Genomic DNA, 23,619 nt, shown 5'->3' with positions numbered 1-23,619 from the left:
CACCCCAGGGGCCGATGGTGCCTCCTGGCTCCCCGAGCCGGATTTCGCAGGCAACACCAGGCGGTCTTCCCGGGGAGGATTTGGGGGGGCCCACCCTGCGGCGCGCGTGAGCGCATGCGTGCCGACTCTGGCGCTGTGCGCGTGCTCCTGCCTCCAGGCTCCCGCAGCGTGCCTGGCCTCCGCGCTGCGAGGGGCCGCCCGTGCCTTTGGCGGGGGGACCGCCTGGCCGGGTGCGACCTGGAGCAGATGCCCCAAGGGGCGAGTCTAGACTGTCTGAGGAGTACACGGGTTCCCCGAAAGGGTCGGTGAGCACCCAGCTCCCAGCACCGTGGGTGCCCCTTCCCGGGAAGTAGGGACAGTTCAGGCTGACCCTGTGTTCCCCGGGGGAAAGTCACCTAAACCAGACCCACCCACTGGGTCCTGTTAGCTTGACCTGGTCCCAGAGCAGCAGTAGTAGACTGTGACACGTGTGACAGTCACAATTAACGTTTATTGAGCATTTACCTGTTCCTAACAATCAACCGTCCTACACACCCTGTGGGGCGAGCACGTTAATACTCTGTTTTCTTATAGTAACTGAAGCTCAGAGTGGTTAAGGAACTCACACAAGGGCACACACTTAGTAAGTGGGTTTGAATCCAGGCAGGCTGGCCCTAGAGCCCACAGTTGTAGACACTGTGCTCTGTGATGGAGGGAAAACAGACTAGCACCCACATCTAGCCTCTAGCCCAGTCGTCTGGCCTGCTGTGACTCCTTCCCGCCTCTGCTGTTTCAGTGTCATCATTTTTGCTAAGGGCCCAGAGCAGTAGCCCTGCTTCGTGGGACCAGTCGGCTGATTCTGGTAATGAGACCCCTGGCTTCGTCTGTGGCCATTTCAGGACGCTCCCTGGGCCCTTTCTTACCTTGAGTTCTTTCCTTAAGCCCTGGAGGAGCTGAGCTGTCCAGAGGGTCCAAAGCGCCTGATGCAGAGTGTTAGAAAACCTAGGCTTAGGACTCGTCAGGCATAACATCTGCTGTGTGTCCCTGGGCAGGTTACTTGGCCTCACTGTGCCTGAAGCTTCCTCAGTTATGAGATGGGAACAGTGGACTGGATCTCACCTGGTTGTTACAGATCTCAGGATCTCAGGTGGGACCGTGCAGGTGCCAGACAAGAAGTGTTCAGAAGATGTTGCTTGCCTCTTGAGGGGTCGCTATTCCTCCTATGGAGGGGAAGGGAGGGGGCTTGACGACAGCTCACAGTGTTTTCAGGGGGCCAAAGTCAAAGGTCACGTGGCTTCTGGGGTAGGTGCAGGCTTGTGGGAAATTATTGGAACATGGCCAGCCCCCTCTTATCCTTTGCAGCATGTTCTAGTGGTTCTCTAATCAGGATGCTCTGAAGGTCTACTAGGGAGGACAAAAGAGGTGGCGTGTCTCACTCCAGGGACAGCTGGGGGCTGGGGCCCAGGCCCCAAACCCAAGCAGCCTCACCTCCAGTCACTGGCCAGCGTGTCACGTCCGGGTCGTTGGGCCCTCTCTGCAGGGTGTTGGGTCAGCCCCTTGGCACCCCCCCCCCCCAGAAACAGACAATCCGTGCCCCGCAGGCGTGGGCCCGGGCTTGGGGCTTGGGTGTGGGGGAGGCAGAGGCTGGGGACGCCCATCGGGCTCTGGGGCCACTGAAGGTAAGCCATGGGTCCCTGCTGCTGCACAAAGGCCACGTCCCACACGGCCACGCCTCAGAGCCACCCGTGCTCACTTCACAGCCGGCCCCACCGATGCTCCCGAGGAACCATTAGGTTCCAAATCCGCCCGCGTCGTGGCCAAGACCAGGCAGGTCCGACGCCTGCCGAGCCTCAGAGTTGAAACGCTCCCAGGGAACGAGCTGAGGCCCGGCCCCACCCTCCAGCTAGAGGACGCGCTCGGGCTTGCTGGTCTGGCCAGCAAGCCAGGAGCCGAGCGCCTTGCCCGGCCTGCCCCTCCTCTTCCTTCCCCTCGACCCCGACAGCCTTGGGCCTCTCTCCCTGGGTGCCGAGTCTGATGGCAGCGGGCACAGGGAGGCCTGAGAGGTCCCCCGGCCCTCAGCTGGCCTCCAGGCTCAAATGAGGCCATGGCATGGGGCACAGGGTATGAGCACCTTCCAGAGACTGGGACGGAGGGCTCGGGCTGGCTCTCAGGTGTGGGGAGCAGGTTGGAGGTCCTTTGTCGGGAAGGGACATCGGAGCCGTGTGCCCAGGTCAGCAACACGGGTGCGGAATCGGGTCAGAGACCCAGGGGTTGGGGAAGCAGGTGCCCGAGGTGGGCGGGCGCCTGTGTTTCCGTAAACAAAGAGACCGGGCAGCTCATCTCAGGAACTAGGGGTGGAGGGAAGGCTGCGGAGAGAATCGCCGACAATTTCCTTCATAAAAATGCGATCTGAGAGCATTTGATTTCCACTTTCACTCCCCCCTGCCCCCCGCCCCAACACCAGCACTGTCTCCAAAGACACTCAAATTGCAGCCATATGGGGCTAAAGTAATAGGAAGCAGTTACCTTATTTACTGCAGAGGCCGCGCACTCCAACCTGACAGCGGGAGCCTAGGGCAGCGGAGCAGTGGGATTAAAAGCAGAGGGTTCTTTGCAACTTTGTTTTGTTTACTCCCAGGGGTGCGCCCGGGGGGGAAAGCAACGATCAAACTTTGAAAGGGAAAAGAGGTTGTGTGGAGGATAGAAGGGAGGTGTCGAAAGTTGAATGATGCAGGAAGGGACGTTCAATAAGAGAGTGGGGAGCGGGGTTCCATGTTCTCTTGGTTTCTAAGTGCCACTGGCTGACCAATTTGAAAGAACCCTGCCCCCTCAGCCGGAATCATGCCCCCACCGCTCCCCGGCTGGCGCCCTCTCCTGGCACATCCGGGCATCCTCAGTGCCCACCAGGGAGGCCCCAGCTCTGAGTCCTGCCCCACCACAAGCCCATTTCTCAGACTGCTACCTCTCAGTGTCCAAACTTTCCCGGAGCTGAGGTCGCTCAGTGACCCGTTTTCCCACTCTCTGTAACCCTGCTCCATCCAGGACATCTGTTGGTGGGTACCAAGCAGGGATGACACCCTGCCCTGGGGGGGGGGGGGATTGCTGCTGGAAAGAATGGGGTTCGGTCTGATCTCAGATTATTCTATTCCTCTTGTTTCCTTTTGGACCGAGTTCTCTCCTTGCTGTGGGCTCTGCAGGAATAAGTCCCGATGTTTGCAAACTCAGACACCTCACAAGCAATAATTTTGTTCAGAACAAGGGCTTTCACCACCAGGCATAGAGAAAGGCGGGAAGACGCAGGGGGGAGCTTGGGGGAAATACTCAAGCCCCCCCCCCCAGCAGAGGAGGGGGCCCTGCATAGCCGCACCAGGCTTTTAATTTCCCCACTTCCAGCTTCGGAGGCATTTAGGCAAAGAAGGAAAAGAGAGAGGGAGGAAAGGAGAGAGAGAGAGGAGGGAGAAAGGCAGGCAAGGAAGGAAGGAAAGAAGGGAAGGGAGGGGGGAGGAAGGAAAAGAAAAAAGAAAGAAAGAAAGAAACACTGGGAGGGAGGTGGAGAGTAACTTTTTCAGTGAAACTGAAACCATCAACGTCTGCACGCCTCGTGCAGACTCCAGGTCGGTGAAGGCACCCAACGCAAACACAACTCCCGGGGACAGCGCTCCAGAAACCCTATCTGAAGGGAACCGCCGCTCATTGCGGGCGCAGGCGGGCCGGCGAGGGGTGGGGGGAGGGCGGGAGGCGAAGCGGGTCCGGTCCTCCGGCTGCTCGGGGCAGGCTCCCTCCCTCCGGCCTCCAAGGTGGCCCTCGAGCCTCCTCGGGCGGCTGCTGCGGGGCCGACCGGCAGCGTCGCCCACGGCGGCGGGCAGCGGATTCCAAGAGGGGGCAGGCGGGGCGTGCAGAGCGACCCGGGCCCAGGGCGGAGGGTGGGCTTTCTCTGGGCGGGGAAACCAGACACTTATAGGCGGCTGAGGCCGACTTTATTTTTACTGCCCAAACTGTTGGAAAGTATTTAAGCTTAAACAGAAACAGCTGTATCGCTGGCACCGGCCAACGAAACTATTTGTTACCGGGAATGACTTTTTATGATTAAGGACGCGGCCGTCGGCGGCCTCTCGCGGGCGGCCCGCGCGGGTCTGCGGGGCGATCTGGCCGTCGTCAGCTCGCTGTTCGTTAAGACAGAACGGCCAGAGAGATGAGCCTGGTCACCCGGCGCCCACCTTGCAGAGTTTGGAGCGAGGCCCAAACCTGGAACCCCGCGTTTCCAGGGGGCGGGGGCGCGGAGTGGGAGGCAGGGTGGGCCCGAAGCCGCGCCGGTCCCGCGCGCCCCGCACGGCGCCGCGCCCGCCGCCCGCCGCACACCTAACTTGGGACAGGAGGCCAGTTTTCCGCTCTGGGCTCCCTGCCCTTTCGAGTCAGACTCCTTGGCTCGCCTTCTCGCTCGCTCTCTTTTTCTCGTTCTCTCTCTTTCCCCCCCCTTTCTCCCACTCCATCCCTCGCCAAGGGAAATCGCTTCCAGTCAAGTTCATCGCCGATGTTTTAACTAAATCATGGGTTCCAAGGAGTGGGTGTTGTGACTTGCAGCTTGGGCGGTAAGAGAAAAGGGTCGGGGAGAGCTGGGCCCGGACTCGGGCTGCGGTCACCGCCGCCGCCCCAGCCACGGGTCGCCGCGAGCTGAGCGAGAGCGTGTGTATGTGTGTGTGTGTGTGTGTGTGTGTGTGTGTGTGTGTGCGCGCGCGCGCGCGCGCGAGGCGTCCGTGGTCCGACCCTCGCCCCCTTTCCCGGACCTGCTATCTTCGCTCTAGAGCCCCGGTCCCCCAAGAGGCACTGGACCCCGCCACGCCCCCGCCACTTCCCGCTCGGGGTTCCCTGGCCGAGTGTCTTGCTGCGCACGTCGGGAAGAGCCGTGGACAGGAAGTGCACGGCGCAGGCCCCGCAGGTCGCCGGGGTCCGCGGGGAGCGGGACGCGCCCGCAGCTACTCGTCCCAATCCCAGCCAAGCTCCAGGCTCTGCCTTGGTGGTCGTCCACGCCCTCCCCCCAGTCCCCCAACACACCCAGGCCGGCCGGGGGCAAGGAGCGGCTGGGTTGGGGCTGGCGACGCGCAGGGCCGGGGCCTGGCGGGGACGAGCAGCACGGGCTGGAGGCAGGGGCAGGTGGCTGCGGGCGTCGGGGACGAGTCAGGGGGCTGGAAGAAGGCGCGCGACGTCCCCCGCGGGGTCCTGGGACGCGGGAAGGCTGGGTGGGGGCGGGGAGACAGCGGGTGTCCACTAGGTCTTGCGTTCGGCTTCCGAGCTGGGAGTGAGCGCTGGAGCCCAGCTCGACTCGCAGGGCCCGGAGGGTGGCCGAGGGCAGGGCTGCGCGACAGGAGACCGAGACACAGGCACATTGATTTGTTAGCGGGATGGGGCTGGCGGCGGCGGGGGAGGCCGTCGTCATGGAGACCGAGGGTCGGGTGTGCGGAAGGGGTGAGGGGGCCAGGAGGGAGCGGGGTCGGGGCGCGTGGCCGGCTCTCGGGGTGCCGGCGCGGCCCGCGGAGCCCCAGCACCTGTGCATTGTGCATTGTGCGGCGCGGGCGGCGGCTGTGGGGGGAGGGGAGGGCGCGAGTCCGCGCGGTGGGGGTGGGGCGGCCGGGGTCTGCAGAGGGGGCGGGGCCTGGCTGACACCGCCGCGGGGGTCCCAGCGAGAGCCTTGGGGGACGCGGAGCACCGGAGGGACATCTTGGTGGCGGGGGAGGGGGCCCCGGCCAGGACAGAGGGTGGACGGCCCCCTCGCCAGCCCCGCAGACTGACAGCGGCCGGGCCCGCCCTCCCGGCGACGTCACTTCCGGCGGCGGCCCCCACCCCCTCGCGTTCTGTCTCTGGAGTAGCCTCGGACTCCGCCCCCTGGCGATTGGAACGCGGGTCACGTAGCAACGCGGGGGAGAAAGGGAGAGGGGCGTGGCCCGGAGCTCGCCCAATCGGCGCGCAGGGGCGCAGGCCCCAGCCGCTCCGCTTTAGCAACGTCGTTAGCAACACGTGGGGCCGGAGGAAGCGCGGGGCGGGAGGGGAGGGGGAGCGGGCGCGCGGGAGGGGGGCGGGGAGGGAGCGGGCGCGCGGGAGGGGGAGGAGAACTGACGTCAGCGGGAGAGTATTATGGTCTGTCGTGCGCTGGCTGCTGCTTTTCTGCTCCTGGAAGCGGCCAAGGGGGGAAGCGGCGAGTCAACATGGAGCTTTCAGCGGTGGGGGAGCGGGTGTTCGCGGCCGAAGCCCTCCTGAAGCGGCGCATACGGAAAGTAGGTACCCCCGGGCCTTGGACCGAGGCTGGCCGAGCCCTCCCCTCCCGGCCTGGGTTCCCTCCTCCTGCTGCAGCCCAGCTTCCCTTCCCCCAGGTCCCAGCAGCGGCCGCGGCCGTGGCGGCGGCGGCGGCGGCTCTGAGCCCAAGCGCTTTCCTTAGACTTGCAGCGATGCACAGATTGCATGGGTGGGGGGCGGGGTGGGGGGATGAATGCCGGTGCATGCACTTTGTGCAGCGTTTCGTGCAGGGGGTGATGCAGCGAGCGCGTGCCTTTCGCGATGGGATTTCGCGCATTCATTTGGTGCATGCATTTTTTGCATGCATTTCTTGTGTCCTCGTCATGCATTTCTCCCCTTGCACACACGCATTTTCCCCCTTTGCATCCGCAGGGACGCATGGAATACCTCGTGAAATGGAAGGGCTGGTCGCAGAAGTAAGTAGGTTATATGCAATTCTCAACCCCAGACTGTTGTTCGGGAGGTTTCTTTCTTCCTCTTTTTCCCTTTACATTGAAATACAATACAATGCAACAAGAAAAGTTACAGACGTACACACACACAGCCGCCGCTCTTTCCCTGTTCCCGGGACTGACGCCCATTTCTTCCTGATTTCCTCTAGGTACAGCACATGGGAACCCGAAGAAAACATCCTGGATGCTCGCCTGCTCGCAGCCTTTGAGGAAAGGTACAGGCCCTTTCAAGCCTCAGACTCTCACTTAGGAACAGGGGTCCAGCCTGGACTGGAGTCCCACTAGGTTCTTCACTCACACACCCCTTTCTCTTTCCTTCCTTTCTCTAGGGAACGGGAGATGGAGCTCTATGGCCCCAAAAAGCGAGGACCCAAACCCAAAACCTTCCTTCTCAAGGTAGGAGGGCAGTGTCCAGTGGTGGGCAGTAATGTTATAGTGTCATTTGGGGGGGGGGAAGGGGGTCCTGAGGGCTTATGGAGCTTTGGGGGTGTCCACTGCTCTTGGCTATTTGTAATCTAGGAAGGAGTCCCCAGACAGGCTGTCACCAGGTCAGTGGCAGTGCCCAGAGGCGTCTTGGGGGAAGGGGTTCAGCACACTAGGATTCGGCCCACAGCCATCACAAATAGACATATAATCAAATGCAAGCAAGAAGTGTGCTTTCTGCCAATGGCTGCTTCCAGACAAATTCTCTGCTTCCCCCAGACTGCTGCCCCTAAGCCCCACCCCCACCCATAGAGAAATTCGGAGGCATCAGAGGGTGAAGCAGGGAGCCCCCCCCCCCCCCGAAGAAGGGTCCTGGGGGAGTGGACAGGGACTTGCTCTGCTCTTGACATGCCTTCTCTCTTGCAGGCCCAGGCCAAAGCAAAGGCCAAAACTTACGAGTTCCGGAGTGACTCGGCCCGGGGCATCCGGATCCCCTACCCTGGACGCTCGCCCCAGGACCTGGCCTCTACATCCCGGGCACGTGAGGGCCTTCGGAACATGGGTCTGTCCCCGCCGGGAAGCAGCAGCAGCACCAGCAGCACCTGCCGAGTGGAGCCCCCTCGGGACCGGGACCGAGAACGGGAGAGGGAACGCGAGCGTGAGCGGGAACGAGAGAGGGAGCGGGAGCGTGAGCGGGGTACCAGCCGCACGGATGACAAGCCCAGCTCGCCGGGAGACAGCTCCAAGAAGCGAGGCCCCAAGCCCCGGAAGGAGCTCCTGGACCCCTCGCAGAGGCCCTTGGGAGAACCCAGTGATGGCCTCGGAGATTACCTCAAGGGCAGGAAGCTGGACGAGGCCCCTTCCGGGGCAGGAAAGTTCCCAGCTGGCCACAGCGTGATCCAGCTGGCCCGGAGGCAGGACTCGGACCTGGCCCAGTGCGGTGTGGCCAGCCCCAGCCCAGCCGAGGCCACAGGCAAGCTGGCAGTGGACACCTTTCCGGCCAGGGTCATAAAGCACAGGGCGACCTTCCTGGAGGCCAGAGGCCAGGGCACCCTGGACCCTGGTGGCCCTCGGGTCCGGCATGGCTCAGGCACTCCTGGCTCTGTGGGCGGCTTGTATCGGGACATGGGGGCCCAGGGGGGAAGGCCCTCCCTCATCGCCAGGATCCCAGTGGCCAGAATCCTGGGGGACCCAGAGGAGGAATCCTGGAGTCCCTCTCTGACCAACTTGGAGAAGGTGGTGGTCACCGACGTGACCTCAAACTTTTTGACCGTCACCATTAAGGAAAGTAACACGGACCAAGGCTTTTTTAAAGAGAAAAGATGAATTGCCGGGTGGGTGATCGCAGGACAAGAGAGCAGGAGAGAGAGTGGGAGTGCAAACTTGGCCTAATGCTTTTTATTTCTGGGTGGGAGGCGGCCTTCCGGGCTGGCCCTGTCCCTAACTTCACATACCCCAGTCCTTTCCATTTCTCCTCCCTCCCCTCAGTTTTGGTTGGAAAGATTATCTCTAGAGTTATATTTTCTATTAGATGTAAATATGTTATTTAAGAAAAAATATCTAAATATATATATTTCAACTCTTGAAGTTGTTTTATTTAAACAAGCAGAGAGAGAGAGAGAGAGAGACTCAGCGTGGTTTAGTTGGGGCAGACGGGCTGAGTCGCCGCCCCTCAGCCACCCAGAGCACTAAGGAGTTTGGGGACCTAGGTACTGGACTCTCTGATCGTGTCTGGAGGGACTGGCCTACCCACCTCGCCCCTCCTCCCTTTTCCCACAGCCCCAAGGCAGACCCCTGGAACCAAGGCAGGACCCGGATTTTTTCTCTCTTCCCATTGGCCCACCAGGCCAACAAAAGATTAGCTCCCCAATCAGAAAAAAAGGGGGTGGGGTCAGTCTGTTTTGCCTTTTTTTTTTTTTTTAAGATTAAGAAGTCTGTTGGGGGAAAAAAGTATTAACTTGAATAACTTTTGTGCGTGATGTTGAAGGTAAAAAGTTAAGGAGTTGCAGGTGGTTGGGGAGCAGCAGATTACCCCACCCCCACCCCCACCCCCGCCCCGGGGACCACACCAGGAAATGCACTTTAAGGGAGATGTGTGTGTTACACACGCAGATCAGATCGTGTGTATGTAATGTGGATAAACTCTCCCAGTTCCCTCGATTCCTTTCCTTACTCCACAGAAAGAAAAGAAACCCAGCGAATCTGTTTACATTCCCGAAATGCCAGGATAAATTGGGAGGATTGCATGTCAGTGCCCAGAGTTCGAGACAGTTGTTTCACAGGAAAAGTGTTTGGGGGCGGACTTTTCCTTTTCGCGCACTCTAGCTTCGCCAGGAGAAGAGACGGTGGCCCCCACCTCCCAGGAAGAGTTGGACTAGCCTCACTCCCTCGGGGAGGGCGGGCCGCCGGCTCTCGGATGGACGCACGGCCACACAGGCCCACCCTGCGGGACCCACGGAGGGAGGCGCGGCGGCGGGCCCGGCCGGGAGTGCGGTGCAGGGTCTGGGCTCGGGGCTCTAGGAGCCGGGCAGGACTCGCCTACCGGCGGCTCCGGCGGGCGAGGGGAAAGGAGGGGCGAGGCGAGGTTTTCATCCAAGAATGCGCATCAGAACTTTTGCTTTTTCCTCCCCCCCCCCCCACTTCTTAAAAGCAAAAGCTATAATTTATAGGCCTTTTCGATTCGCGGAGTGTTCTCTATTTGAACTCGACATTCAGACTCCGCCAAAGGGGGCGGGAGGAGCGGGAGTTGAAAAGAGACGGCCCGCGGCGGGGGAGGCCGTGCGCGGCGGCGGGGCCCGGGGCGCCCCCGTGCGCTCCAGGGACGCAGGACGCGCGCCCCTCTTTTGACTCGAAAGCACAAATCTGTCCTCCCCCCCCACACACCTCCGTCCCTTGGAGGGCTGATCCTGCGGCCTCCCCGGCCTCCCCCGCACTTAAAGGGCTAGGGAGATCTGACTGCCCCCCTGCTTGTCGAGGGAGAGCAGGGGGGCCCGGCGCACGGGAGGAAGCACAGACTCGGGACGAGAGAGGCAGGGGGCCGGAGCTGGGGGGAGCTTCTGGATGGGGGTACGGAGTGGGCACGCCAGCCTTGTCCTCCGCACCCTCATCTTCCCACCTCCCTCTCTCCCCCAGACTTTCTTGCCTTTAAAGAGAGGGGGGTTAAAAAAAAAAAAAGGAAAAAAAGGGGAAAACGGTGTACTACATGATTTTATTTGTTTTTGAATATCAAATTGCGCCTATAAAGAGAAGCCCCTCGAATGGGGATTTTTATGTGCTCACATTTGTAAAACTGATATTTTAGACTTTGTATAAAGAAGCGCCGTTGACCAAGTGTATCTATTTAAATGTGGACGCTATTTTCAGACGAAGCTTCTTCGAAGGGGCATGTCTGTTACCCAGTGGACGGTAACTCGGGGACACGTGTCTTTACCTGGCTGCCGCCTTCCTTTTGTCCCTCGCCCTCTTGGCTCCCGTGTCCCTCCCTCGGGGCTGACTTTGCCCCTTCCCTCCGACGTTCCTTGGCCAGCCTGGTTCTGCTCCCGGAGCCCCCTCTGTCCGCCGTCTGTCCGTGGCCGTGCGTGTGTGTCTTCTCCGCTCGCTCTTGCGACGCTGACCTGGGGGGTGGGAGGGCGGGGGCCAGGGCCGCTTGGCTGGGAGTCTGCAACCGCGCGGGATGTGCGCGCGTGTTGGGTTTATTTAATTCTAAGATGTGTACAAATCTCGAATCGACCCCCGCCTCAGCTCTAGAGTGAAGCTTCGGTACCTATCTTCTGCGGTCGTGAATGTCTGTACCCAATACCGCTTTCTACGTGTTTAAATATATACTTTGTAAATAGAGACGTGTCTCGGTTTTATTGTTTTCTCCCCCCCCACTCGAGCAGAGGGAAGCGTAGCCCCGGGGAGAGAGGACCCTTTCTTCCTCTCTCCTTGCCCATCCCACCCACCCCCACCCTGGGCCCCGTGGACCCGGGAGGATCCCCGCGCCGCAAAGGCCCTTCCCCAACCGGGGGAACTTCCCAGCTAGGGGAGGGGGGAGAGACGGGCCCCGGAGGGAGTGGGGTGTGACCCTCCTTAGCCTCCTGGGGTGGGGGGTGGGGTCGTGCCTTTCCTCGCCTGGCGGCCGCGTTTCTCTGGGGCCCAGGTGGAACTCGGGGACCCCAGGAGGACGGACGCGACCTCTCGGGTCCCCTTTCTTCTGGCGGGGCTTCCCCCCGCGCGCCCCACCCCTAGGCCCGACGTCGCTGGCCCCCGAGGCCCGGGCGCCCCAAAGCCGCGCGCCCCGGGTCATTCGGCCTGCTTCCCGGTGCTGTCGCGGGACCCGCCCCCCAGACCCACCCAGCCTCGCCAGCGCTCCCCGAAATGCAGCGCCTCGCGCCTATTGATTGAGGAATTGAATTCGCGGGTATTGCTAGGCAACTGACTGCTTGGAGCCGGCGCAGAGCAGGCTGATGTGATTAGTGAACCTGGGCTGCCGCGGCGCAGCCCCGCGCCCCCCGCCCCCCGCCAGCATCTCCGTCCCCGGCCTTCTTGGGGTGTAAAAGCCCCAACGCCGGGCGAGGCGCGGTCGGGGGAGAGCAGAGCGCAGGGTGGGGATGGGGGGGGTTCTCGGCCCTTCCCGGCCCAAGAAGACTTTGCTGGGCGCGGGCGTGGGGCGGCAGAGGAGAGCCGCCTCCCGGACCCCAAGGCGGCCACCGCAAAGTCCCAATACCTCCCCCGAAGCCGCCGCGGGCCTTGTCGCGCAGGGAAGCGCCGACCTAGGCGCCCTGGCAGAGCGCGAAGGGAGGGGCGTGGGGACGCGTTCGCCCGCGCATCTTCTGTCCTCGGCCGATTGGGGACCCCGCCCTTGACGGTGCTCTCCGCGCCTCCTTCCCCAATTCTGAGAGCCCAGTGGGAGGATCCGGGAGGTGGGGAGCGACCTGCGCCGGCGGGGAGGTAGGGGGTGGGTGGGTGGGAGGCTCTGGGCAGCGGGTCTCGGGGCCTTGAGCGCCCTACGGGCTTGAGGGGCCCGCGCCCTCTGCGGGCGGAGTCCGGGGCGGGGATGGAGTGGGGAGGCCGGTGAGGGGCGCGGAGGGCGACCAGCCCCTGAGCTGTGGCCCAGCTGCTCGGCCGGGACTCCCTCAAGCGACCTCTCCTGGGTGTCTGGACAGCGGAGTGGGCTCATGTTCGGGAAGAATGGAGGGCTCCGACTCAGCCCCCACTTCCCGGCTACCTGGGCACCAGCACCCTCTGCGTTGACCGAGAGCTCCTTCCGCGGTCTCCGTTCCCTGGGCAGGTTCTCCGGGAAAGCGACCAGCGGGGGAGGCCTTGGCCGACTGTGCCGCCTCCGTCCTGGGTCGGCTCGCCTGCGTCCCTAGGGCCGGGCCGGCTCCTGTGGCTGCCGCCGGTTGAACTGGAATCTTTGTGGCTCTTCGGAGCGCGTCGGATCGAATCCATTTTTCTGTCCCTTTGGTGCTCACAGCGCACGGATCCTGGTCGAGGCCCTGTGCCGTGCGCGGGAGACCCGACGGCGAGAAGGCCGGCGCCGGGCGTTTCGGGGGCTCAAGCTCTGATTTCCTCCTCTCACCAAAAAGTCCTCCAGGCCCAGAGGGGGCCTCGGATCCAGCTGGAGTCTGGGATGGGAGCTGCTCCGTGCTTGGCGGCGCTCCACGGCGTCCAGCCTCGGGGGCCTGGACACGGGGAAGAGGCCGTGGGTTGTGGCCGGGGCTTTCTTCCCAAGACTTCGGAATTGGAGGTAGCCAGGGGCACCTGGGAGCAGTCGGGGTGGGGATCGCGCCATTCGGTTCCCGGGGGCAGCTCGGAGCCAGAGGTGGGGACTGTCCCCCGCGCGTCCCAAGAGCCAGAGGCTCGAACTCCGCGGGTCGCGCGCGCCCTCTAGAGGCGATGGTCTCAGTCCCTCTCCCGGCGCCCACCCCCTCCCGGCCTTTCGATTCGCGAAGTGCCTTCCTGGGTTTCCAAATGAGCCGGGAAAGACTCGTCTCCCCCACCCAAAAGCGCGCCACAGTGGGCCACGGTGGGCGCCCCCTCTGCGCCCTCCCTTGAGGACAGGAGGGGGGTGTTCAGCCGGCGGGATCCGCGTCCTCGGAGCCTTGCTGACCCATCGCGCCAGGCGCCCTGGGGCTGGACCCGACAGCGCGGGGCTGAGTCCGGGGGGAGGCCGAGGGCCGGGCCGGGGCCCTTGGCAGCCCAGCCCATTCTTCTGGGAAGGCGGTGGATTAGGCCATCAGATCAGCGGCGCAGAAACGAACAAAGGCCGGTGTGGGTCAGGGCCCCGCACCCGTCTGGCGGAGCCTCTGGACAACTGGGCTCCGCTCGGCTCGCCTACTCCTCCCCGGCCATCCCCACCCCTTTCTGCAGCTCTCAAAAGCCAGAGAGAGGACAGGACGCCTAGCGTCATCCCTGCCCACCTTCTCCAAAACAAAACAGCTCCAGCGTCTGCAGGGACAGCGAAAGAACAGGCCTGGAGCCCTCCCTGCAAGAGCCTCACGTCAAATTCTCAGGCCTCTTCTGGAGAGTGGGCTGCATTGCTATTTGTAGTGGGAAGCTCTGCCGGAAGGAAAACATTCAGGCCTTTGCCCCAACTAGCCTTTCAACTAGTGGTGGCCAGCATCCAGACCCCTCTTCTGCCTCCACTTCAAAGGGAGCTCGGTTCTCCCTGGAGGCTGAAATTTATGAACAAATTCATGCGTTGGGTGATGCAAACCTTACAGACCCAGGGAAGGTTCGTAATGAGCAATCATCTCTTTATGATGAGCTACGAGCAAGGAGCACAGTAGCAGCAGGGGCTGGAAGCCTCTGGAGCGCCACGGTGACTCCCGTGGGACTTTATAGCCGGTGCCCCACGTGGTGGACTGTAGGGTTTGAGTAACTTTCCAACACAGGATCTTTTTTTTTTTTTTACTTAAAACGTCACTTTCTGGGAGAGGTTTCAAAGTGAGTTTACTCTGTATGGCAGCGTCCCTGGCTTCTACCCACAAAGTGCCAGTAGGGACCAACACTGCCCCTGCCCCCCAGTTGTGACAGCCAGAATCCTCTCCAGACGTTTCCAAATCACCCCGTGTAAACTGCCGATGGAGGGGTTCACCTTTAGAATCAACCCCATCCCTTTGCTGAGAAAACAAAACAAAACAAAACAAAACAAAACAAAACACCTTTTTCTGCTCTCCGGGAAAGGGGCTATAACCCTCTCCCAAAGCTTTTGTTTTTGTTTTTGTTTTTTTTTTTTTGGTCCCATGATTCAGTCTGTGTCCAGAGATGGCTTTTGCCTCAAGAAAGGGAAAGTGAAGGCAATCGTTCCCAGGCATCACTCACGAGGTACACCAGGCGGACAAGTGAAAAACAGTATTTATTGATATACTAAAACTTAACAGAAAGTAAGACAAAAACCTGACACCATTCACTAATGTCTTTCCCCTGCAAAATAAATTAACGTCAAAAAAACCCAAAAAACAAAAAACCTGCGACGTATGCCTAGTGTTAGTTCTCCAAAAATACTAAAAAAGCAACAGAATCTTTAGATGTACTTGAGCAAAATATCTGGTCATCTAGGCACACTACTCTGCCCCTCCTCCCACCCCTCCCCCCAAACCACTGTGGGCTTCCTGGGGGAAGCATTCTCTCTTAACTGGTCGGTCCTGATTGAATATGGGGGCCGGGCTGCTCTGATTTCAACAAAGATCTTAAGCTTCCCAGGGCCATAACCTATTCACTTTTGTCCTTTTAAAAAAGCGAACAGCCATAGTTTAAAGCAATTAGGAGTGGCATACATGAATTTCTTTTAAAAAACACAAATCAAGCCAGCAATCGGCACTGGCCCAAAGCTCTGGTCCTTCCCATCTCCCCCTAATGAAACCTCTAGGCCCAGGTCAGAATTTTGAGCGTAACCGAAACAAGGAACGCTCTTTTTGGTACCAAAAAATATATATAAAAATAGGTCAAATCCTCTTAAGAGGACAGACCGGGCACTTCTTCCTATCCGTTACGAGCAAACAAAGACACGACAGTATTAAAACACCCACTCAGCATACACTGTGATGCGGTCCACGTAGAAGACCCTGCAGATTAAAGAAACGAGGGGTCTCGAACCAGACGTGACTGACGGATGCCCAGCCACACACACACCCACCCACCCACACGCACAGCACACACATGTACACATAGCAGCAAATAAAAAAGTACTACTTTTATTGGTAAACGTGACGGTCAACTCTTCAGTGAAGGCAGTCATGCCTGCACGCGTGCGCACACACACATGCACACACCCTTTTAAACATGAACCACGTGGAGTCAGAAGCACCAGAATGAAAACCACACAACACAGCAAGGCAAAGTGGCTGGGAGTAAGGTGTTTGCAGATTCGACTTTGGGATTATAGTAGCTGGTAAACAGAAAGGCACCGCATCGGGGTTTGGTGCAGACACACGCTGGTCCGACAGCTCACGGAAGCCCGGGCTGTTCCAGAGGCCTGGGGAGCCGCTGCTGGCCTGGCTTTGCGGCCTCTAAGGCAGCACAGTGCCTGGCACAAAAGGAGCTGAAAAACCAGGAGACGGGCAGCCCCCCTGAGGGGGAGCCCTCTCTTCACAGCCAGGGAGCACGTGGGTGCCTGGGAACCGGAGGGGGAGCTGGTGCCAGCGGCCCAGTGTGCCGGGACCCCTTTCTTCCAGACCGTGCAGTGTGAGCCGCGATCCCTTCCTCCCACTTTCCAGCGTTTAGCCTGGCTGTCTGGGACCCCCAGCCCTCTGGATCTGCCAAGATGGGCACCCCTCCCTGCCGCAGCCCAGCACGGCTACCGCGCAGCAAACCTGGAAGCTACATCTGGATGCCCCTTGACGAGGTCCTGGACACGTGTCTGTCCCCAAAGGCACACTGTTGAAATTGATTCAGGTTCACGAAAGCCATCTTTCGATTTGGCGCGCAAGGTGAGGGACTAGGGGGCTGGAGGTCTGGCAGGCGCGCCCCTCAGAGAGCAGAGCCCGCTGTGTAAGTCTGGGCTCCCCTGTGATCAAGGCAACAGGACAGAGGGCGTGCCCACACCTGCTGGCTGGCTGTCACTGTCACTGACAGCCGAGGCAGAGGAGGACCCACACCTCCACTTTTCTTTTGGCATCACAAAGACCCAGCGTCCCCACTCCTTGACCCACCTTTCTGCCACAGGCCGCACAAGACCGCTCCCAGACTCGGCTGTCTGGGGACAGGCAGTTGGGCAGGCAGATTTGCCCTTTCCTGGGGGCCCTCCAACAGGTGGGGCGCCCAGATTGTGCCCCACTTCCAAATGGTCCGAGGGTGCAGCCTTGCAGCTGGGAGGGAGCACACGGAACCCCCAAAGGCGGAAGGGATTGTCAGGGAGCGGGGGGGGGGGGGGGGTCCACCTGGGGGGAGAGGCGGCCGTGGGAGGGAGCTGGGCTAAGCACCTGCCCACACTCCCACCTTCCAGGGGCTCCCAGGGGCCCTCTGTGGGACCACGGCTGTCCTGGCACGAACGCAGAAAGGAGGGCAGCCAGAGACACCCTTCTGCTTCTCCCCATAACGGGGAGGCTCTAGATCCAACAGCTACGAGACGGACCCCTCGCAGATCTGACCTCTAAGACATTTCGGTGCTGCAGGCGTTAACCTGAACCAGGCTTAACAGGGCACCAAGGGAGGTCTGCAGGGCTCCCAAGCACGGCTACAGCCAGCCTACATTCAGGCCACGGCCCTCTGGTGTCGACATGGGGGGCAGGGACAGGGAGGCAGGCAGACCCCTAGTCCTTGGCAGCTCAGGCACTGAGGGGAGTCCTGACTGGTGAGGTCCCTTACCTGGCCCACGGCCCATCTTCGAAAAACCTAGCTGAGCCCGCACGCCGTCCTTCAAGGCCTGACCCCCCCCCCCCCCCCAACTTCCCAGTACACGTTCCTTCCCCACCGCCGGGCAGGAACGACCAAGCTGGATCTCTCCTCTGACAGCTGCGCCCCTGGGAAATCCAGAGGAAAGCTGACCACTACTCTGTCATCACAAGCCAGGGAGAGCAGTTCAAACAGCCAACAGGGGCCGGCCTTGAGAAACGTTCAGCCAGAGACCCGGGAGGCAGACTTCCTGAGGCATATGGGAAGTGAAAGCAGAGGCCCAGAGGTAGAAACGAGGGCAAAAGGCCAGGCCTCGGCAAGGCATCAAGGTAGGACCCTGCCTGAAGCCACAGGCAGGGCCTCGGGGAGTCCCCTCCAAGCCTGCCCTTGAAGGAGGCTACCCGGACCCTGGGGAGGGCCCGGGGTACAGGGCCAGCATCAAAGCAAAGCCAGAGGCCAGAGAAGGGCAGGCAAGAGCCGGGCAGCCAGGCGGCTACGGGGCATCAGTAATGTCTCAGGTTGAAGAAGCCCACGCTGGTGGGGGACTCCTTCACCGTGACTGTGATGAGGTTGGCGGTGACGTCGGTGACAAAGACGTGCTCGATGAGGCTGCGGGTGGGCTTCCAGTCCTGGCTGGTCTGGACAGACACAGACAGGTTCTGTCCAGCGCCGGGCGGGGAGGCCGGGTCGGGGTCGGAGTCGGAACTGCTGTTCTCCTCGCCGGTGCTCATCTCGGACGGCAAGGCCGCCTTGCGCACTTCTCCGGGGCCCGCGTGGCCCTCCTGCCCACCGGGGCCCGAGCTGCCTTTGACACAGTCCCTCTTGCCTGCAGGGGTGGGCAGAGCGGCCCCCCTAGAAGCCAGCTTCTCACTCTTGTTGGTGTCGCAGGACACGCTGGCCCCACTCCCCCCGGGGGGGGCGCCCCCGGCGCTCTTCCCAGTGGCCGGGTTGGTGGCAGGGACGCCCTTGGTGGCCGCAGCATGGCGGGCAACCGCACCCACCCCTGGTGTGCCGTTCTTGACACTCTGTAAGTCCAAGACCTGGGGGCTCAGCTCCTGGGCGGGTGCAGGCTGGGGGCCCAGGCACCCGGCAGGGGCCTTGCCACCACCGTGGATGTAGGGGGGCCCCCCCGCACTCCCTCCTTTCTGCTCCACAGTCCCGCTGCCGGGGGCCTTTGGGGCCTTGCTTCCCGGGGGGCTCATCCCCAGTTCCCCCTTCTGCGTCCTCACCTTGAGGTCCAGCCCGAGGCCGCACTTGCTGGCGGTCTGGGCCTTGAGCGCCAGTCTGCTGGCGGCCTGGGCCTGGCTCTGGCTCATTCGGTTCATGTAGTGCACAATGGAGCTCTGCCAGCTGATGCCACCCCGGCTGGGACTGCCAGCCATGCCCTTCATGAGGCCGGCCAGGTTCTCCGGGCTGGCCACGGCGCCGGGGCCACCGCAGGCCTCCTTGGCGTGGGCCTTCAGGGCCGCCAGGCCCGCCACGGGGGCGCTGAGCGGAGGGGGCAGCTTGCCGGCCGGCGTCCCCAGGTCCTTCCGGGCGGTTTTCAGCACCTTGGCCAGGCTCACGGGTCTCCGGGCCGCCTTCTGCTCTGGGGGCAAGGGCTTGCGGCCTCGCTTCTTCCGGACGGGGTCCTTCAACTCAGGCTTGGCCACCAAGATCTGGGCCTTCTTCTGAGGCACTGGGTGGGTCTCGCGGCCCCGGGGACCCCTCTTGGCGTCCAAGTCGCTGTCTTCGTCTTCGTCCGAGGACGTGGAGGAAGACGTGGATGAAGACGTGGAACTGCTGGACTTGGAGGGGGCGTCGGGTTCCTGCAAAGAGAGCGGGAGGGGTCACCACCTCCACGGCCGGGCCCCGGCGTCCAGAGGGCATCAGACACCTCCAAGCCAAACCTCTGGTGGGTTCCACAGGAGAGAAGCAGCCAAGAGGGAGCGACTTCTCGGCACCTTGCTCCAGAAAAGTTTGGAAAGTCCTCCTGAGAGTCCGTGGACTGCAGTTAAAAGCAGAACCAACAGCACCAGAAACCCCAGGTGGGTCAGGAAGTCAGGGCAGAGTCAGCGCGGCCACGTCCCCGGCACTAGGGTCGTGACGGCGACAGACCCCGCTGCACGCAAGTCAGAGGGGAAAGCGCAGGGCAGCCCAACTCACGGGCCTCAGGCTACGAGGCAGGAGAAGATGTGCGAGGGCTCTGCCACCGAATGCCAGAGGACACCCTGCTCCAGTCGTCACGCTTCCAAAGGTGACCCCTTCAGAACATTCCAGCGACCAGGAAAACAAACTGCTGCCCTCCCATCTCCTGGGCGTCTCCCCACGTGCAAGTAATGCAGCCCACTCCCCCCTGACTTGGCGTCTCAAGAGGCGCACCGTAGGGAGGCCGAGCCAGCACGGGCTCCCTGCGGCAAAGCTCGCCTGCCTTCAGCGGGGGACAATCAAGTGCCGCCCAGAGCCTCAGGGCCTCCTCGTCCAGCCAGGCCCACTGCCTCGGTGCCACTTCCGTGGTCCCCAGCTGGTGGGAGCCCGAGCCACAGGGCTGGCCTGCGTCGCCTCCCTCCGTAAACACCCCATAGTCTCCCACACGGGACCCCCCCAAAGCTTAAAGCAAGGTTTCCACAGCCTCCCGCAAGGGCGGTTTTTGTAAGCGACTGAGCTCTGGGCCACAGTGTGTCGTTTTGAGATCCTGGGGCAGGGCCCTCGAGAAAGGAACGTAAGACACGGTCAAGACCGAGGCCCTGACCCTTTCGCTCCATGCTGCCTCGGAACTGAAGGCAGGACGCTGCCACAGCCCCCAAGTGCGCGTGTACCCGTGAACTGCCGTGGTTAGTTGTGTCTGTTCAGTGAATCTACAAGCGCCTACGGTGTCCTTCCTGTTCCTGTGAGCCACCAGCAGTGAGACAGCGGTCAGCAGACAAGTCTGACCCTGCGGCCCACTAGAAAGGAGTGTAGGAAGGACAGAGAATGAACAAGAAACCGGCTCTGGAGGGGGTCGGCCAGTGCAGGGCCCTGCTGGGGGCAGGAGCTGGGGCTTGCTGTTGCCCCCTGCTGGCAGAGGCACAAGTGAGGAAGGAAGCCTGAGGCCGGGGTCTTCTGAGCAAGGGAACCACCTCTGCAGCCACAGCAGCCCCATCCCTGTTCCCAAAAGCCCTCAACCCTCCCGCCCCGCCCAGAGAGAGCGCTGGGAGGGAAGGAGCCTCGTCAGGCCAGCAGCCACCCACCTTGAGCTTGGAGTGCCGGCTACAGGACATCACCGTGTGCTTCCTGGGCCTGCCCCTCGGCCGCTTGCCTCGCTTCCGGTTCTGCACCTCCTTCTCGTGTTCCCTTAAGACAGTCACCAATCAGGGTGGGAGAAGCCCCGCACCCACACCCCCTCCCGCCACACGGGAACCCCAGGGCTTCCAACAGCCCGACACTCAGAGCCTCGGGTAGCTGATCGCCACCTTCACTGCTAACACCTGGGCAGTCAGTTAACGTATCCACCGCAGAGGTCTACACCCTCCCCTGTGCGATATGCTTGTTTCCCATCCCTCCGTTTCATTTCCAAAAGCGAGAGAAGTTCCAGCAAAGCTGGGAAAGGAACACTTCTCCGGTTTTCTGACTCCCCTTCAGACAAACCTGTGCTAACTGCAATTACTTCCTGCAGGAAAAACGTTTTATGGAACTTCTAAAACGCAGCCCGCTAGGAGCCAGAACTCCCACGTGGTGCGTCCCCACCATTCCAAACGAGAGTCCCAGGCAGGGAGACAAGGACCACGGGCCCCAGCCTCTTCGCAGCTGCACCACGCTCACACGTCCCCGGGGCACAGGTCAGGGGGGACCAAGGACTCTGCTCTTAGAACCGGTGCCCCTGGTTCATAGTTCCCTCTCCGGTTCCTCCTCCTAGAACCTCGCTGTTCCTAGACAGTAATCTAGATTGGGAGCACTGGAGGCGCCCAGTCCCGAAGTGGCTGGGGCTCAAAGCTCACACCTCCAGGAGGACGTCTCCAGTCAGCTCGGGAACCCCTGGGACTCAGGGTCGTAAAGCCAAGACAGCCGCCTCCAGCCACCCCCAGAGGAAGCTGGTACTTCAGGGCACCCCTGGGGAAGAGGCTCGATCCGGAGAAGCTTCCCGGTAATTAAAACAGACAAACATCACCTCGTTGGGGCCCGAAAGGGCATCTCTCAAAGAATCCAGTGAGTACAACCAGACAGAGCTGAGTCCAAAGCGGCCCCTAACTGGTCTCCTAAAAGGGCAGGGCCGTCTCAGGGTCTCCTCTGCCGATACGTTAACCTCACCTGCAGATTCTGAACCTCAGGCTTGCCCTTAAAAATGCCACATTACCCCACACCAAGCATGTGACTGCCAGCTCCTAGCTTCCAGGGGTGCGGGTTCTTCTGGGTGCAGAGGGGAAGGGAGACACCCACCTTCTCTGATTTCTCTCCCCCAAGATGGAAACCAGACTACCCCATACTTCAATCCTTACACCTCTCGGACACTTGCTAACCCCAGTTCTTACCTGCCGTGCAATAATCCAAAGTAAAGGACACACCCTCTCTCAACAGTTAGGATGCTGTCTCGAAGAGAAATGGACCAGATGCCCCCCCCAGCCCCCCAACCTCACTTATAAGACCCAGATTACGAATTAAATAGTAGATGAGCAGATATCAGGTTATTGATAAGCTTTTCCAAAGGTATTCGAGCAAGTTTAGGCTCACCTCGTGTTTGCTCACCCTGCCAAAAACCTAGCTTTATTTTCTTCCTGTTGTCATGGCTTCTCTGAGAAGACCAAAAACACCATGCTTCAGTGGGGGGCGGGAGGAGTGGGTTAAAAAGTGGACCAGAGAACACGCTGGCCAGACTGACCCTAGACGGGCAAGTTTTTGAGCAACTAACCCATCTGCCTCTATCAACAGGGCAAGCCCCAGCAAAGCACCCACACCTTGCCTCTACCAGCGTGCTTGGGAACAGCACCCTCCACCCCCGGACCCTCAGGCCAGGGTGGGAGGCCCACCCATCGCCTGCCCCTCACCCCCCTTTTGCCTGAGGTCAAAGACGTCTCTCTCAACCCCAGTCTCCTATCTAAAAGAAAAGATGACATCTATTATTACAAGAGCAAATTCATCCCCTGAGACTGGCAAGGGCACGTGCTCAGTCCCACCTGGCTCACAGCTTAGACGTGTTGTTTCCAGCACAGAATACCACAGCAGGCGTAACTTTTTGCTGTGCTGTTTGGGCTCCCTCTCTGAGCCCTCTCTTGCCCAACGGCACCCTCAGGCAGCACCGGGCAGCCAGGTCACTCACTTTATGGCAAACCTGTCATCCTGGTTTTTCTTAGCGCTGTTAGCAAATTACTCAACAAAAAAGGCCAACCAGAGGAACCAGAACTTTTCACGAAGGAACCGAGAAGGTTCGTTTTTGCGCGCGTGGCTGTCAGAAAGGCCCAAGGCAGCGCTAACTCAGTGACTTCTTAGGTCTGGACACACACGGGCCAGCCGAGGGAAGGTGGGGTAGGGTCTCATCTGGGACCTCAGGGCTTGCTGCACCTTCAGACATGGGACAGAAGGTCCTCTGGTGACCACCGCTACTGGAACTCAGACCACAGCACAAGCCCCGGACCCCTGGAAGGCCAGCATGGCTCTATGATAGGCCACTGTGTCCCCAACACTGTCCCCCTTCCCACACGTGGTGTTAACTTTCTCACTTCTTCTGGAAGGCCAGGAGCAGCCTCGGGTCCAGGATATTTTCCTCTGGCTCCCAGCTGTTGTGTCTGGAAAAGGAAAAAACAAGGTGTCAAGAAACACCAGACAGGCAGTGACCAGCTACTTCAGAAAACAGCCGGAGTGGGGTTGCCCTATCGCCCTCCGATCCCTGCTGGGGGCAAGGGCACAGGGGTGCTGGGGCAGAGTCCCCCCAAGTCCCACCCGTGGCCAGGATGAATTGCTGGAGACTGGGGGTCTTGAAGCCAACACCTTAGCCTCAAACTCAAAGGGAAACCACCACCTCCACCCCCAATTCACATTAGGCTTCAGGAAAACTCCACGGTCTCCCCCCCCCCCCCCCCCCCCCCCCCCCCCCCCCCCGGGAGGAAAACGAATCCCAGCAAAATGGGAAGTAGCCAGGAGGGAAGCCCCCAAACCCTGGCCCGGATCCAGGAAGGGAAGGGAAGGCCGCTGCAGGATGCAGGGAGGGGAAGGCCGAGGGGCACAGCAGCGCAGCCCAAAGATTAAGAACAATGTGGCTGGCGCCCAAGTGAGCGCGGGCCAGGGCACCGGGAGGGGAAAGCAAAGAAAGAAAAGTGGGGGCCGGGAAGAAACGGGAAACGGGTGGGCCCAAGGAGCTGTAAACAGAGCCCCTTCCGGGGATGCCAAACACCCTTCCTTACTTTAAAAGGGGGAGAGGAAAAAAAAAAAAAAAGGAGTCCTACGTCCATCAATAGGAAGCTCAGGTTACAGCGGGGAAAATGTGGACGGGAGGAGGGGGGCTCGCGTCCCGCGCGGAGGGCCGGGGCGGCCCCGGGGCACAAGCAACAAATGGGCGCGGGAGGGAAGCGGGCCGGGGGCGCGGGGTCCGGGCCGCGGCCGGAGGGGCTTCCGGGGGAGGCCGTCAGCCCCGCGCCCCGCGGGCCCGTAAACAAAGGGCGGCCCCGCGCAGGCTGCGCGCCCCCTTCCCGCCGAGCCCGCGGGGACC

The 23,619-nt window shown here is 61.1% G+C and overlaps 2 protein-coding genes across 3 annotated transcripts in view; one reads left to right on the top strand and one right to left on the bottom strand.

The window, feature by feature from the left end:
- The window catches only part of CBX2 (chromobox 2), a 28,175-nt gene that overhangs the window by 4,215 nt on the left and 341 nt on the right, over positions 1-23,619 (bottom strand). The window contains exons 3-5 of one of the 2 annotated variants that reach the window (XR_007146880.1): positions 22,634-22,699; positions 20,171-20,273; positions 15,265-18,769 (exon numbers count right to left, since the gene is read on the bottom strand). Coding sequence is in view for 1 of the 2 variants with exons in the window: in XM_047832862.1 (XP_047688818.1) it covers positions 17,465-18,769; positions 20,171-20,273; positions 22,634-22,699 (1,474 nt within the window). In the remaining variant the exon portion in view is untranslated. Of the gene's footprint in view, positions 1-14,465; positions 18,770-20,170; positions 20,274-22,633; positions 22,700-23,619 lie in introns of those variants that run through there. The other variant, XM_047832862.1, reaches the window with a different exon arrangement.
- CBX8 (chromobox 8) lies at positions 6,068-10,979 on the top strand. Its single transcript, XM_047832863.1, has 5 exons — positions 6,068-6,248; positions 6,640-6,683; positions 6,869-6,934; positions 7,049-7,115; positions 7,569-10,979. The coding sequence occupies exons 1-5, from the start codon at positions 6,180-6,182 to the stop codon at positions 8,466-8,468; spliced, it is 1,146 nt and encodes a 381-aa protein (XP_047688819.1). The 5' UTR covers positions 6,068-6,179; the 3' UTR covers positions 8,469-10,979.

This window comes from Prionailurus viverrinus, chromosome E1, assembly GCF_022837055.1.
Source record: "Prionailurus viverrinus isolate Anna chromosome E1, UM_Priviv_1.0, whole genome shotgun sequence".
NCBI lineage: Eukaryota > Metazoa > Chordata > Mammalia > Carnivora > Felidae > Prionailurus > Prionailurus viverrinus.
This window is presented reverse-complemented; position numbering and strand designations above follow the sequence as displayed.